General features: G+C 40.0%; 1 protein-coding gene across 5 annotated transcripts in view; it reads right to left on the reverse strand.

The window, feature by feature from the left end:
- Nucleotides 1-14,835, reverse strand: part of LOC119705935 (6-phosphofructo-2-kinase/fructose-2,6-bisphosphatase 4) — a 51,075-nt gene that overhangs the window by 15,746 nt on the left and 20,494 nt on the right. For all 5 annotated transcript variants that reach the window (XR_005258363.1, XM_038148867.1, XM_038148864.1 and 2 more), the window contains exons 2-10: nucleotides 12,153-12,269; nucleotides 8,470-8,566; nucleotides 6,063-6,129; nucleotides 4,832-4,906; nucleotides 3,926-3,982; nucleotides 3,468-3,589; nucleotides 1,614-1,821; nucleotides 915-1,061; nucleotides 223-327 (exon numbers count right to left, since the gene is read on the reverse strand). Coding sequence is in view for 4 of the 5 variants with exons in the window: in XM_038148867.1 (XP_038004795.1) it covers nucleotides 223-327; nucleotides 915-1,061; nucleotides 1,614-1,821; nucleotides 3,468-3,589; nucleotides 3,926-3,982; nucleotides 4,832-4,906; nucleotides 6,063-6,129; nucleotides 8,470-8,566; nucleotides 12,153-12,269 (995 nt within the window). In the remaining variant the exon portion in view is untranslated. The remainder of the gene's footprint in view (nucleotides 1-222; nucleotides 328-914; nucleotides 1,062-1,613; nucleotides 1,822-3,467; nucleotides 3,590-3,925; nucleotides 3,983-4,831; nucleotides 4,907-6,062; nucleotides 6,130-8,469; nucleotides 8,567-12,152; nucleotides 12,270-14,835) is intronic.

Here is a 14,835-nt window from a genome sequence, read left to right on the forward strand (position 1 = left end):
AGCTCTTCACTGTTTTTCTAAATTTATGGTTGTATTTTTCAAGCCCTGGATCAACGTAAGTGGTCTGGGCTCAATCCTTGCAAGACCCCTATGTGCTTTTCCACAGAGAAAGGAACAGCCTTTTCATTCATTTAAAAATTTGTTTTTCCTTCCTAAAGCCAGCATGCATATATGCAAGAAGACAAGGAAGCCCTTCAACTTGAGAGATTAAGAATAGCATACCTCTCCTTTAGGGTATCTGTATCTGTATTTGTCTTGGTCTCTCAGTGCAAATTCAAGAGGATAATTTTCCTGTATTTCTTCATATGTCATTTCTTCACACACTCCCTGTCGATAATGAAAATAATTAAAAAACATGTATTGCCAGTAATGCAAAAAGCAGGTATCACTCTTAAATAAAACCATATACAAATAACCTTTAACAATTTTATTTTGCTACTCTGACACTTAAAATTGTCACACATGATAAACAGAGCACTCAGCTTGACTCAGAGGTGGTTAGTAGGAATCATTCAATCCCCATACAGGTGAAGTTACATCTATGGTCAAAGCAAGGCAATGTTTTATCTATTGCACCTCCTATTATATCTTACAGCTGCAGCTGGAAACTGCCAGCTAGCAAACCCCCCCAACACAAACTTCTTTCCAAGCCAAACTAACCAAAACTTCATAACATCATGGCTTCTACAGAGGAATGTTTTACTGGGAAAGACAAGAGAAGAACAAATGAACAATGGCAAAATTGAATGAAACATTTAGCCTTGTTTACAGGTAATTACAATTATTTCCAGTCTCTAGAAGCAGCTTCAATGATTTTCTATCCCATAAAAGACATATTATTAAAAAAACTAAGTACTTTCTTCACTCCTAACAACCAAAGCAACTTATCAGGCATTTAAAACAGAAGAACTTACTGCGTCTATCTCATTCAAAACCTTCCACTGCTCATAAGGCACTCCCAAGGCTTCAGCAGTCTGAATTGTCCTTTTCATCTGGCTGGTCCAAACTTTCAGATCTTTGATATTCTGCTCATTAATAAACTGTGCCAAGCTTTTGGCAAACTGGAATAAAAACCAAGAGACACTGGATGAGGGCTCAGAGCCAACACACGGCGTTCAGTTTAGAATACACGGGTTCCAGCCTCTGTAAGCTCACTGTAGCCTTTCCAAAAGACTGCCAAAGTTTTTGCTAAGAAATACCACCTACTCCATTACCCAAGAGGGACAGGAGAAAGAAAAGAAGTACAAGGAAAATACAAATTTTTAGCAGTTCCTAGCTTTCCTTCTACTAATTTTCCTTTCAGCTTTAAGTTGTGTACACTTTCCCAATTACCCAACTAATCAGGATTTCACAAAAATACAGTTAAAAAATAAAGCCCTCTAGCCAACTGCTTTGTGGTGTGGGATAAAAAGGAATTTTAGCCAACAGAGAGACAAACAGATAAAAGAGTACAAACCACAACACACAAAGTGCCCACCCTGTTTCCACTACCCAAACATGCAACTAAAAAAGTCCTTCAAACTCATTGAGAGGAAAAGGCTGCAGAGGAGGAAAGCTGCAAGTGCCCAGCACAAACACAGAGCACACAGTTCCACCTGGCTGGAGGTACATACTTCCTTGCCCCTGACAGACAGCCCGGGATCTCCTCCTATTCTCCCCTTGAGGTTGAGCTCGCTCTCTCCGTGGCGGCAGAGGTAGATTGACCGAGGAGTCACGTGGATATTCATGAGGTAGTAGACAATCCTGCTCTGGATGTGATCCATCACTCTGTTCACCAGGTAACTCCTTCCAACATCCATAATTTTAATGTAAGAAAGATCCCTTTCATGAGCAAGTTTAAAAAAAAAAAAAAAAGTAAGGTTCCACATAGTTGCTATCAGCACGCAGCACAAGCTTTCCACCCTCTCTGTCGTTATGAAACAAAGGGGCGACAAGCCAAAGAAATGAAAAAACCCTCTATCAGCCACAGAATATGCATTAGTCCTAAGAAATAACACAGTACTCCAAAGGTACAGGATGAACTCTATTCCTTTCACGTGGAGCTGCTCACATCACTTTCTTTTCTGCCTCCTTTACTTGCACTTCATCCAAATCTAGATCCTACTCTTGGAAAAATACAGCCCACACACTGAAAAGGAGATTCAGTGGAGTCACTTAGATTACCACAGCTAAATAAGATATACACCTATTTTACAACAACATTTGTTTTTTTCTCCAGGTTACAAACACTTTCCATCACCGAGTGTTTGTCTGATTGCACCCAGGGGCCAAAAGGAATGGTCACTAATTACCCATCTCATTTAATCCCTCCAGGAAAAGTAGGGCACCAGAAGAGCCTGGGAGTAGTCTGAAGAAAGATATTTTCTCAACTGCTTTGTGAGCAACCCTTTGTTAACTGTACTGTAATCTACCCCACCACTACCTTCTCTCAGAATCAGACAGCTTATAATTTCAATTTTCACTGCTTATCCTTTATCACCTGAGCTATAATTCTAGAGCAGCCTTTCGTTCACACAAAGAAAGATGTCTCATAAGCTGAAAATAACCACTATTGGTTTCTAGCTATGTGTTTGAGACACCACACTGCAACAAAACAAGAAAACTGATAATGAAACCAAACAGGGGTAGTAAGAAACAGGCACCAGCACCCTGACTCCTGCCCGTGTTCCTTGGAGTTAATCATTACCATTCCAGCCAGGCACAGCCATGGGGCCCATCACAGGAATTACACGCATGAACTGAGCCGGCTTCACGCTGCTCACGCTCAATTACATTAAAATGCAGCTCAGCCTTCTCTGCAGCTCTGGCCTGCAACAAACCAGCAGCACCTGGGATGGCTGCAGCTCCAAATCCTACTCTGAAATCCTCAGCTGTAGCAAGAAGAAAGGGGCTCCTCCTCACATGATTCATCCCTACCTTATTTTCAAAGGTTCAAAGTTAATAAAAACCAGAAGAATGCTTTGGCGTGAGGATAAATAATGTGGCTAAGACAGTTTCTCAGAGCCAGGATAATTTTGCAAGCACAAAGAAATTAATTCAGAAGTCACATTTTTAAGACAGATGCGTTCATAATTAAAGTTAACCATGCCAACCTATTAAGTTATGTTGACAAATCACTCATGTCTCCTCTATGTACCAAAAAAACAAGTACCAACCAACCACTGCAGAAAGTCTGGAATAACTGCTAAATGTTGGTTCTATCCCAGAAGAATAAATATCAATCTCCAAGTGGGAAAATCAAAAAGAATATTGTCCCAGACTAGACTCACTAGCCAATTTTCCTCAAACAAGGAAGTTTCCATGCTACATCCCCACAGTCAACACTCTTTAATTTGCCAAAAAAGAGAGAGATCAAGCCACTAAAACAATGACTTGATAGCCCTTATCCCCAGGGCCTTAACCCTTAAATAACATTTTCATAATACTGTGATCACCAGCAGTAATAACAGCATTGTTCCATCACTTACTTGTCCAGAGTTTCATCTAAGGTCTCATACGAGTTCTTGTAGCACTCTATTCTTTTCATGAAGTCTTCTGTTGCTTCATCATTACTACAATCCACATAGTCAGGACTACCCAGCTTCACTTGCTGTTTAAAATGAAACCAGAACAGTATTTAAGTTTCCTTCCCCTCTTCATGGATGCTTAAAGAAATAGGGAGTGGGAGAACACAAAAAAATGTTTTGTCTGCAACTTCATTAAAATACATGTAAAGCAAAAAAAAAACCACCCCACTCTTCAGAGAATCAAACTTCTGAGCTAGTAACATTCACATGGACAGGGGGAAAAAATGAACTTTTTTCCATTAATGAGAGCTAACGTGGGGTTTTTGCTATTGGAAGTTCTTATAATGTACTTCTAGAAATACTAAGCTACATTAAACCTCCCAATGTCAAGCCATTAAAGCAAACTTGCCCTTACTCACCACAATGTTTGCAGCAATGACCTCTGGATCAACACATACAGACTCCACAAAGAAGGTCTTCCGTCCAAATGGAGGAAGAAGGAACAGAAGGGAGAAAGAAGGAAGATGCATGAGAATCTGGATACTAACACACAAGCAGCATGTCACCCACTTCCATGCCAAGGCCTTTTTCCCTCCATTTACTCAGAAAGCTTCTCCAGACCCTCTCATCAGAAATTCCTGGCTCCCCATTCCATGACACATCATGCTCTGTGCTCTTTTCCCCAACAATGCTTGCAAGTGGAAAATTCTTGCCATAGAAAAAACGTAGGATGGAAGAGGAAGAAACAAATGCAGAGGATGCTAGTTCAGCCCCACAAACAGTAACTAACATTTCTGAATTAACATTTTAGAAGCCTTCCAGCTCATGGAGAAGCCTCACTTATAAAGAGGCTTGTGTTCTGCTGTGTCAAAGGCTTACAGAGATTAAGTTTAGAGGAAATGAAAGATGACTGGAGAACAGCTTAATGTAAAACCAGAAGGCAGAAAACCACTAAGTTTTTGGTTTGTACAGAACTAACACAGGACCCCCTTTGTGTTCCTGCAGCAAAGATCTGAACTGCATGAAGAACCATACTTTAAATGTTCTTTCCTGACACTGCACTAATGACCACAGGTCCAGGAAGATAAAATTGAAGCTGTAGCACAAAACAGCTTAGCTCCAAGCAGTACAAACACTAAAGATGAGAAAAACAAGGACTGAATGACTTCTAATCACAAACAATGCTTAGGAACACAAAACATTATTGATTAAACACCCAAGAAGGATGTGGCTTGTGCTAGTGCACTTAGAGTACAGATAAGGGCAAAACTACCACTGGCTTACCTGGCCATGCAATAGCTCAGAACTGCTGTGCTCTGACTCACCTTATATCCATTTTCTTCACCAAATTTATAAATAGTTTCTCTACGTTCTCGAGTTGTGTTTGTAGCATCAAAGACCTAGGAACAATTAAAGGGAGAGAGAAAAAGGAATGTGGAAAGCACTGTGTTAGTAACAACAAAAATAAGGATTCAAGTCCCTCGGTGTAAAGGAAAGCAATGGAAACACTTCCTCTTCCCTCTACCCCCCACTATCTCATTGCATTCAAGAAGAAAACAAAGACATTACTACTTCACACATATTATTCTCTAAATACTAAAATTTAGTAATATTTTGAAAGCAGTTCTAGCAGAACTCTGGATTTGGAAAAGGAAATCAGAATTTAAGCTAGGACATAGTACAGGAGAGAATCTTCCTCCTTGCCCATTATCAGCATTAAATATTAATGCACAAGTTTTTAGTGAACTTATGCTACCAAAAAAAAAATCCTGCAGTTCAATGGGCTGCTCAAAATGCAAGTGTAAAACTTGCAAAAGTTCTAAATTCTGCCCATGAATAACACCATCAATGCAGCCATTTCTTGTAGGAATTCAGTTTAGCTCCGAAGACATCAGTGTTTTACTGAAGTATGAAGTTTGCCAAAGCATAACATTTACTTCATGCATCCAGCAGAACTTACAGTTAATGGTTTTCCCTGTTTAGTTAATAAAAACCCCAGAGCTGTGTCAGTAGTCTTAGGACAAAAATTTAAAAATCAATCTCAACATGCAATGTCAACAGTCGAAGAACTGATGTTTTGCATCCCATTATTAAATACTCAGGTATGCTCCAACTTCTTGTAAGTTTCTCCTGCTCTCTTCAGACATTTCTCATGCCAGTAACAAGTTCCAAGAGGATCCTTTTTGTTCAGCAAGCATTTACCTTCCACTTGGAACACTGAACTATCAAACAGACATGCAAGCAAAATGGCAGATGTGTTTAATGGTACATTGTAGAGCACTGTCCTATAGTGATGTGGAGAGAAGGCAGACTTTTTTCTTGGTGTCATCCTTCTCAGTTAACCACTCAAATCAAAGGTAGTTGCTCAATATGGCATCATCAGCCTGAAATTCAGCACTCACTTCACTGCAGCAACAAGGCAGATCTAACTGCCAAAGAAAAGAAATCTGGAGTACTGGACAGCTGTTGCAATCACTCAGGCTGTGTATTACCCAGCAGACACACAGAGTTTAGTGCAGAGGCACCTCAAGAAGGTGTCTCCAAGAAGGAACTTACAGCCACGTGCCCGTTCTCCTCGCTGAGGTACTGCCGGACGTCGTTCAGCGCGGCTAAGGCACACTGTCTTCAGAGGGAAAGAACCACAGTCAAATGCTACATAAACGCATTTTGTTATGCACCGGGGAGCAAAGGGCCCTGAAAACGTTGAGATAATTCATCTCAAAAACACAGACCTCCCTCCAAGCATGGGAAAAAAAACAACAGAGGTCTGCCAAGCTACACTAAGGAAATGTGGTCATGTCACCTTGCTCCTCTGTGTCACTGACACAGCTACACGTGTCCACAGAACACCCATCAACTCTGCTGACCAGGATACACTTCCACTGATCTAAAACAACATCACTGAAACATCCCTGCAACTGTATGCTTTTCCCAATTACCGATTCATTCATAACTGCTTCCTAATTTGATTTGCAAATAAAATAAATAAAATAAACCAACTTAAGGCCTTTATCTTGCGGCACTAAGTTGAAGAGGCAACTATTTTTCAGTAATCTACTTACTCTCTTTTGAGCTATTGTGTGAGAACTACTTATGTTTAAAAAAGAAAAAATTAAAGCAGAGAGCAAAACAAAGGTAGCATCAAGTATTAGTGACTGAGGTGAAATATCATCCCACTGCAGTCACCAACCCAGTGTAATTGTAAGCTCAGGACACAAATACCTAAAATCCCCACCCTGACATACTTTACACTTGTGTTACATCTGGACAAGAACACATGAATATGCAACTTTCCTCTGTCCTCAGCATGAGCATTATCTTCAAAGTCCATTATGATTCTTAACACATCAGTAATGCTGGAGGGCAACATCGTACAGGATTTACTTATTAGCAGAACAAAGCTCCATTTATTCCCAGTAAGCACAGCCTCTCTGCAGTACCAACATAAAAGCCTGCCCACTTCAACAGCCCTTCCCTACATTACTCCTGAATTTTGACTTCCAGACTGAAATTCATAACTCCTCTATTTACCATCTTCTGGAAGCACAGCTTCATCTTGAAAGAGAAATGAAGGCTTTTGGATCCTGACAGTATTTCCACATTAGTAAAGTTAACAGATGTCAGGAGCTGAGATTCATCACCCAGGTCTTCACTGAATAAATACAAACCCTCTTTACTCATTGCTAACCAGGCAGATTATCTCACACAGCCCATTTCATGCTACATCCCTCACCACTTAGCCTAACAGGTGGCACAGAGGCACGTAAAAAGGTTTGGCTCTACCTGTAAGCAAAAGGTAGTGGCTTGCAAGGCTAATGCACCCCATAACTGCTCTTTATCCCCAAGGATTGGGAGGTTCTTATGCAAGCTGTTCTCCTTTGGCTTTAGCAACACTCAATGCTGCTGAGGGGGAGAAAGGGAAGAGAGAGGGGGGACAAGGCTAGGGACAGCCACAAAAGAAAGTCCAGATGTTTTTGATGCATAAGGTGAAGCTGAATTAAGAACATGACAGTCCATATTTTAAGTAGCCCAATTAAGTATTATTTCCATCCATCTCAAATTTCCCATTTCCTTTTCATTTCACACTGCACGCTCTAAGTGCTTTCCTGAACACACCAAAAAGTACAGTGAGCGTCCAAGAAAATCAAAAGGCCTTCTTGTTTGATCTCCTCTAGGAAAGAAGCAGCTCCCTCTTGCTCTGACCCTTCTCCTCATCCACCCTTTTCTTCTCAAAGTCTGCCCTACATTAGAGCACAGCCTCTTTCCAGGCAGGAGCAGAGACTCAAATGCTTCATCTGGATACAGAACTCTGGTTCTCTCCTTGCTTTGCACAGCATTAGCAAAACATGGCAGTTTTTGAGGCTGTGCATTGAGGGACCGAATGAGGCACCTGCATGGTGGCCAAACCCACAATTTCAGGGAGAAAATTATCACATTTGATTCTCACTCATTTAAACAGATAATGATGAATACATTCAAAGTGCTCCAAATGAACAATTTCATTATACAAATCAAAAAGAAAAGCAGTTACGTGGTTTTCTTCCTTTATGAAGCAAACAAAAGCTCTAAAATGGGATTTTAGGAATTATGCAGCAGAGTCACATATATGAGCTGGTACTTTACAAGAAGGCAGGAAATGTTATAACTATCTGTTTTTGAGTGAAAATGTCCTAGAGTATCTACAGGAGAAACAGCAGTCACATCCTAATGAAAATGAATCAAGAAGGACTTCACTCCATTTCTGATGCTTGAGGTGAAACAACCAAGAAAAAAAGACCCCCAAATTTTAATCAGCCTAAAGAAATCACTATTCCACCTTCTCTAGAATGTCTTTTCCTGCAGTCTCCCTAAGGGTCTTCTTGACCACACAAAAATGCAACTTCATGCAATCTCTAGGAGCACATTACACAGGATATCCTTTTAATACAATTAGCACGGTGTACCAAGCACAATCAAAACTTACTTCCTGATTTTCAAGCCTTCTTCATTGTCAGGCAGGAAGAATTCAAAGGATTTATACTTTTTCACCAAATCTCGACGATACTGACCAACATTAAATTCTGCCAAGAGAAACCAGCATTAGCAAGAGCCAACAACAGGCACGTGGAAAGCACAAAAGTTATGACAACTTTGAAAGCAAACTTCTGCAGAGATAAAATAACTTGGCCTGTAAGAAGTCAATCTATCATACTGCTTTTTGTGTTTTGTGAGGTTTAAAATAGCAAGACAGCAATAAATCTTGGAAATAGCTAAAGAACATTTGGGCTGTAGTCACTCTACTTCAGTGACCACACTGTAGTGCCTTTGTCTGCCAGTTTGACTGGACAACAAAAAGAAATTCTTTTCCTCCTTTTCAGGAGTTACACAAAGTCTATAAAGGACTACTAATGATTATTGGTATTTATAATAATTTATTATTATCATTAGCTTTTTCTTCTATGTATGTGTACAGTTAAACAGTATTTAAATAGCATCTTCCAAAACTTACAACTCTTATTTAAGCACAAGGCAGAGCTCTAAATAGAACTAAATCTTGCTTGCACAAGGCAGAGCTCTAAATAGAACTAAATCTTGCTTTAAGTAAGCAAAACTTAAAATTCCAGTAGTGAAAACATTTTTTCAGAACCCTGCTCTAATATTTCTATTCCTTAAGGATTAGTATTTCACAACCCTTATTCCACTTACTGGGAAAAAAAATATAAATTGCTAAAACAAAAAAAAATCATTTAAAAATCATCCTAAGTATGAAACAATCTCACTGTGATCTCATCTCAGCGGTCAAAAAACACCTACTTCTTATCTGGGCAAAGGTGCAAAAGGCCCATGGCCAAATACACTATCAGATATGGGATCAGGGCAAGACAGTTCTGCTTTGCCCCAGAGCAGAACGACACTGAACCCTAATTAATTTCATTCAATGGCTGTGAAAGTAGGCCTCTGAAATACAATTTATGTTTAAGTTGTTTCAGACCTACAGGTTTTTTTCTGTTGAACTGCAAAGCTTTTGCTTTTGTTTTTTTTTTTAAACATTAAACCACACTGAAGTACTCTGAGATGCTGGCAAGGTACAACTCTATTTGCCAGACTTCATTTCTGGAAAGAGGAAAAGAAGCAGTAGACTCAATTACAAGGCTGTAGTTAAGAAAGAAGACATAGAATAGAAAGGCTCATGAACCAGCTGCTGTATACAGATTGCTGTTGGGATTGGAGGCAGAGGATAAAGACATAAAAATTATTTTTCTGCCCAAAAGTCAAGTTTTGTTTGAGCTCAGCAGTGTTGATGGAATTCATCGTGACATGGATTACAGAACAATCCAGGTGATTCTGTGATGGTTTTAATAAGCATTGGCCACAGTGGCTACATGAAAAGGTGGGTCCTTGTAAAAAATAAGGAATTTCATGAGAAGCAATAATTACTGCCAGAGGGCCATGCAGAGCAGAGGAAAAGCAGAGTGCTATCTAGTGGGACAATCTCCAGCCTTTATTCTCAGCAGCCACGCCTATGGAAAAGTTTCCCAAAACTCACTGGTGTCACAACCACAACTATTCAAAAAAGCTTCCAAGGCTTAGTATCTCAAAACCACATTGCAACACAATTCTATTCAGACATCTAATTTACCTCATTTCCTTCAAAAAGCACAGACAAAAGTCCCCTGTACTTTTAACCATTTCACATTCTATACAGCAGAGGATTTTGGAAGGAAGAAAACACAGAAATGATGACTGACGTGGTTCAACCATCACCAAAAGCCTGGGCTATTTACCTCCACCTTCTGTTCTTGAACTCTCCAGCTTGCTTAATGTTACATGAAAAGATGGCATTTATCTTTTCTCTGGTTTACATAACCTCATAATTTGAACCATCTGTCTCAGAGAACAAGAACCCCTGCTAAATTAAGCACACAGTAATTTAAAGATATTAACAGCCAAAGGGTAGCAGATGTTAGGGCTACTTGATACTTATCCTGTATCAGTTCAGTCCCACCAAGTGGAAGAATTAGGGAAAATGTCATCTATTCCCTCAGCCAGGCAGTGAGGTGTTTGACACTGACTTCAGTAAAACTGCATCACTGAAGACACAAACAGAAAGGCTCTGTGGTTTTCTGAGAAAATCTCAGTTGCCCTTTCTAACAAAGACAAACAATGCTCAGCCACCAAGGACAGAAACTCATACAGCAACTTTAGGTTGCATATTTTTATAAAATCAGGCAGCAATGCTGTACCTGTTTTTCATCTAGCACAAGTGTGTGTCTTCTGATGTGCTGCTCACAGTAGCCCACAGAATTTTTCCTACAGCTGAGCCAAACCCCACCTACAGTACAATTAGTATTTGGGATGCATTCAACCAAGCATGAGCCAGATGTGGATAGTATCTTTCTTGCTGTCTAATACAGGACTTCTGCTTGTCAAAGATCACACAGTGAAGCGCTCAAACTCAATGACATTTATACAGAACACATCTCATAAATTTAAGTTACATGTGTATCTAACATACAAGCATTCTGTCACCTTGAATATAGGCTAAACTACTTGGATTGTTATTCCATCTCAGCCTACTGGATAAAACTGAATTCTGAACCAGCTGATACTGGTCACCAGAAGGGTTAAACCACGTGAAAACAGTCAAAATCAAGTGACAATTTAAATCCTGTAAACTCTCCTACTTAAACAATATAATACATCCCTCATAATGTCTCTTCTAAATAAAGCACATTATACAAGTTCCTAAAAACTTTAGAAAACGCCCACACAAAAAGCTTTACCCCAGAATCAAAAGGCAGTTTAAATATAGGCCAGAATTTTACATCTTGACTTCTTAGAGCAACTAGGAAATACATCTCTGAACAGCCAGCCAAAACTCCACACTTTAGTATGACTTCATATGTTTAATGTCATCTAAATTATTAACTAGGCATAAAGCCACTGTTACTGCACCGGACACAGAATCACAGCACACCAAACGTGTCTTGCTCTTCTGCAGAGAGACAGGAGGAGGAAGGGGAGGAGGCTGCTCAGAACCTCAAACACACCTAGGTCCTGTTTACTGGGCCCACAAGATCCCACAGGAGCCCAGAGAGGTCCTTGGCACTGCCAATCTGAGCCACTGCCTGCCCAAAAACACACAGAAATCTTCAAGGAGGTGATAACAAGTGGCAACTGGCTGCCTCAGTCTTTGGGCTCTCAATATTTAGACAAAGTCTAAAGTCATCCCACAAACATAAAGAAGTAAAGAACCGCAAGTAGCACAAAGTTCACAGAGAAAAAAAGATGGAGAAGTCGGGAAGTTTAACCCAGAAGTGCCGACTGCTCGACTGCTTGTAAACAACATTCCTTTTCATCCACAGGAAGAAAGGAAAAGAAAAACAAGGAAATAATAAATAAACAAAAATGGGCAGTGTTTCATGATAAGGGAAAAAGGTTGATTAAGTCACCTGACAGGACAGGATAAAGGGACAGTCAACATAATTTGATTATTTAACACATAAACAGCAATGTGCCTGTGTATGTTATTGCTTAAAAATACATTAACAAAGCAGAAGGATTTTAAGTAGTCAAACTTGGCAACAAAATTACTGGAAATCAGGTTTATAAACCACCTAAGGTTGTGCCCTGTCCTTCTGATGTAAACAACAGTAAACCCATCACCTTTCGTGGGCACTCCAATCCAATTTAAGTAGCGTGTCAGCTTCTTGGAGATGTAGGTTTTTCCTCTTGCTGGGAGACCCACCATGACAATCAGAGTAGGGCAATTGGTCATACATACTGCAAGAGAAACAGAAACAGGATTTACTAACAGCATTCCCACAAAGCAAGGGCTGCTGCAGCTGCAGGGCAAAACCCCTCTCTGTGAGCTCCCCAGGAAGGTGCCACCCAAGCAGGTCATGCACTGTGTCTCACCATTTGGGGCTCCACAGCAGGACAGGGACCCCAACCACCCTTCTTATGCTGAATTTTGGAAGGGTGAGTCAGTGGTAGTGCAATGATGGACATGTGAGGTGTAAACAGGCAGGACCTGTGTATTTGCACACAGAAACCATACCAAAATAAAGGCAACTGACATCTTATGCCCCTGTGTACCTCAGTTCAGTGCTTGCATTGAAAGGAAACAGCAAGGTGTACAGTTTTTAAATAATTTTTATATTTTTAAGACAAGATCTAAACATCATTCAACCTTTTCTAGATTTTGAGCAAAATGAGCATGACAAACACATCTTAATACATTATAGTAAAACAAGCTACTCACTACTGATTATTTCTCCTTTAAGTAAAAATAACACTAAAATCTCTCTCGAGCAGAAGTCATTTTGACTGTTACTAAGAATAAGATAAGTATTCTGTACAATCAAGTACAATAATCTGATATAGATATATGTACACACTCTTAATCAAAGCCAGAGCATTTCATTAAAAAAAAAAAAACTCAACACTGTAGGAGGCTGAAGGAATTGTATTTATAATCTGAAAACCTTGAGGCATTTCCTTTCAAATCACAAGTTTTTGAACATTTTAACAGCACAAAACTAAGGATACCTTGCATTAACCTATCACAGCTACAAGGAACTGCCTAAGAAGAAAGAAGATATTAAAGTGATGTAGATACCACCAGCTCCCTCCACCCTCTATGTTTAAGGGAATTCATTTCTATACAATCCACACATCTATCAATTTCCTCAGTGCCTTGACAGAGGAGACATCAATTCACTCCAAAACACCAAATTTCAGTGATTAGCTGTAAAGCACAACAGAACTGAACTGTTGCACAAAGGGCTGTGATTGCTCAAAATTCCCAAACTCCCATCCCACAAAGTCACTTGCATAAATCTGGTGCAGAGAGTTCACATAACAGATCAAAAAAAGAACAAGCAGATTAGCAAAGGCAGATGTGCTGTTTTAAAATGCACACTGGAAGACACAAAACAAAAAAAAACATTAAAAATACACCACTTTTCATGAGGGAGAGGAGGTAAAATGGTACCCAACCTCAAATCCATGAAACAGTCAACTACCCCCTGTAATGAAAGCTGCAGGGAACTAAATGTAAAGCAAAACAGGTCCATCCAAACATGACCAAGTCTCTGGAAGGACACTGATAAAAGCCCTCAGAGTAAGTTCCTCTGTGCAGAAGCCTATAAAGGTAATAATCTCTTTTTCTCTTTGTCATAAGGTCAGGCTGTGAGCCCCACCTCCAAGAGGGTGAAGGAGGTCTCTAGGGAAACAACAAAGCCTACAGAGTGCCAAGAGCACAGTGCTTATTAAGTTAACAGCCCTGCTTCCAGCTTTAAGGACAGTGCAATAAAATACTGAGATGAGAGAAACCCCTGGGCCCCAAGAAATTCTAAGAGAAGACATTTTTCTTCAAAGCCTGTTCAAAAGGGCCTTCACCTGTAACACCTAGCTCAAATTCTGAACAATTTTTCAGTACAAGCAGTGAAGTACAGTAATATCTGTACAGAAAGGCTCCATACACAGCCCCAACTCCTCCTGCCCTGCAAGGAACTGTGCTGTAACAGGCTTTTCTACCCAATCCAAACAGAATTCACCAACTTTTTCTTCTTAGAGCACCTCTATTTTTTATTATTTTATTTTTCCTTTTCTTTTTTCTGCTGCTGAGGTCAGCCATACAAATTTCACCCTCTCACAGAATATCTGTCTTCTGGTAATGCAACAATAAACCTGTATTGGAGTAAAACTGAATTCTGGGAAGCTTCCATGAAGAGACCTGCAAACCACTTTAATTAAATGGCTGCTTCACAGATTATATCAACAGCTAAATTTCTAAATTAAGTCCTACTTAAGGCCTGCATGGGTTTGTGATATATTTTCTAACCAAGCAGCAAACTAGATCAACACAACTACAACATGCACAAGGGACATTCAGTGTGCCAGTCTGCTACCACTTGCATTTTTACACGTATTTCCTCAAAGAAAGTACAAAACTAGCAGAGCTGCCTTTGCTGGAACCCCACGTGTCCAGTTTAACAGGCACATCATCTCACCCCCCTTATTCCAATCACTGTGGTGAGTAACCACAGAGCAGAAACCAAGAGAAATATCACAATAAATATCCCAATAAACAAATGGCAGTCCTACTCCTGTTAGGTGCCAGGCTAACCAAGAGTGCTTTTATTCTATAAAGACAGATGTCTTTGTAAGGAGGAACACCACCGATGCCAATGATCCCAAATCTGCTTTTGCAAAATGCCACAGCCCTGTGAGCAACACTACACAGGACACGATGCTACAGGAATGTGCCACCCCTCAGTGCTTGTCCTTAACAAGAGGGTGGCAGTTCATAGTCTAAAATTCAGGGCACTAGAGAAATGTTTGG

The sequence above is a fragment of the Motacilla alba genome, chromosome 12 (genome assembly GCF_015832195.1).
Source record: "Motacilla alba alba isolate MOTALB_02 chromosome 12, Motacilla_alba_V1.0_pri, whole genome shotgun sequence".
Lineage (NCBI taxonomy): Eukaryota > Metazoa > Chordata > Aves > Passeriformes > Motacillidae > Motacilla > Motacilla alba.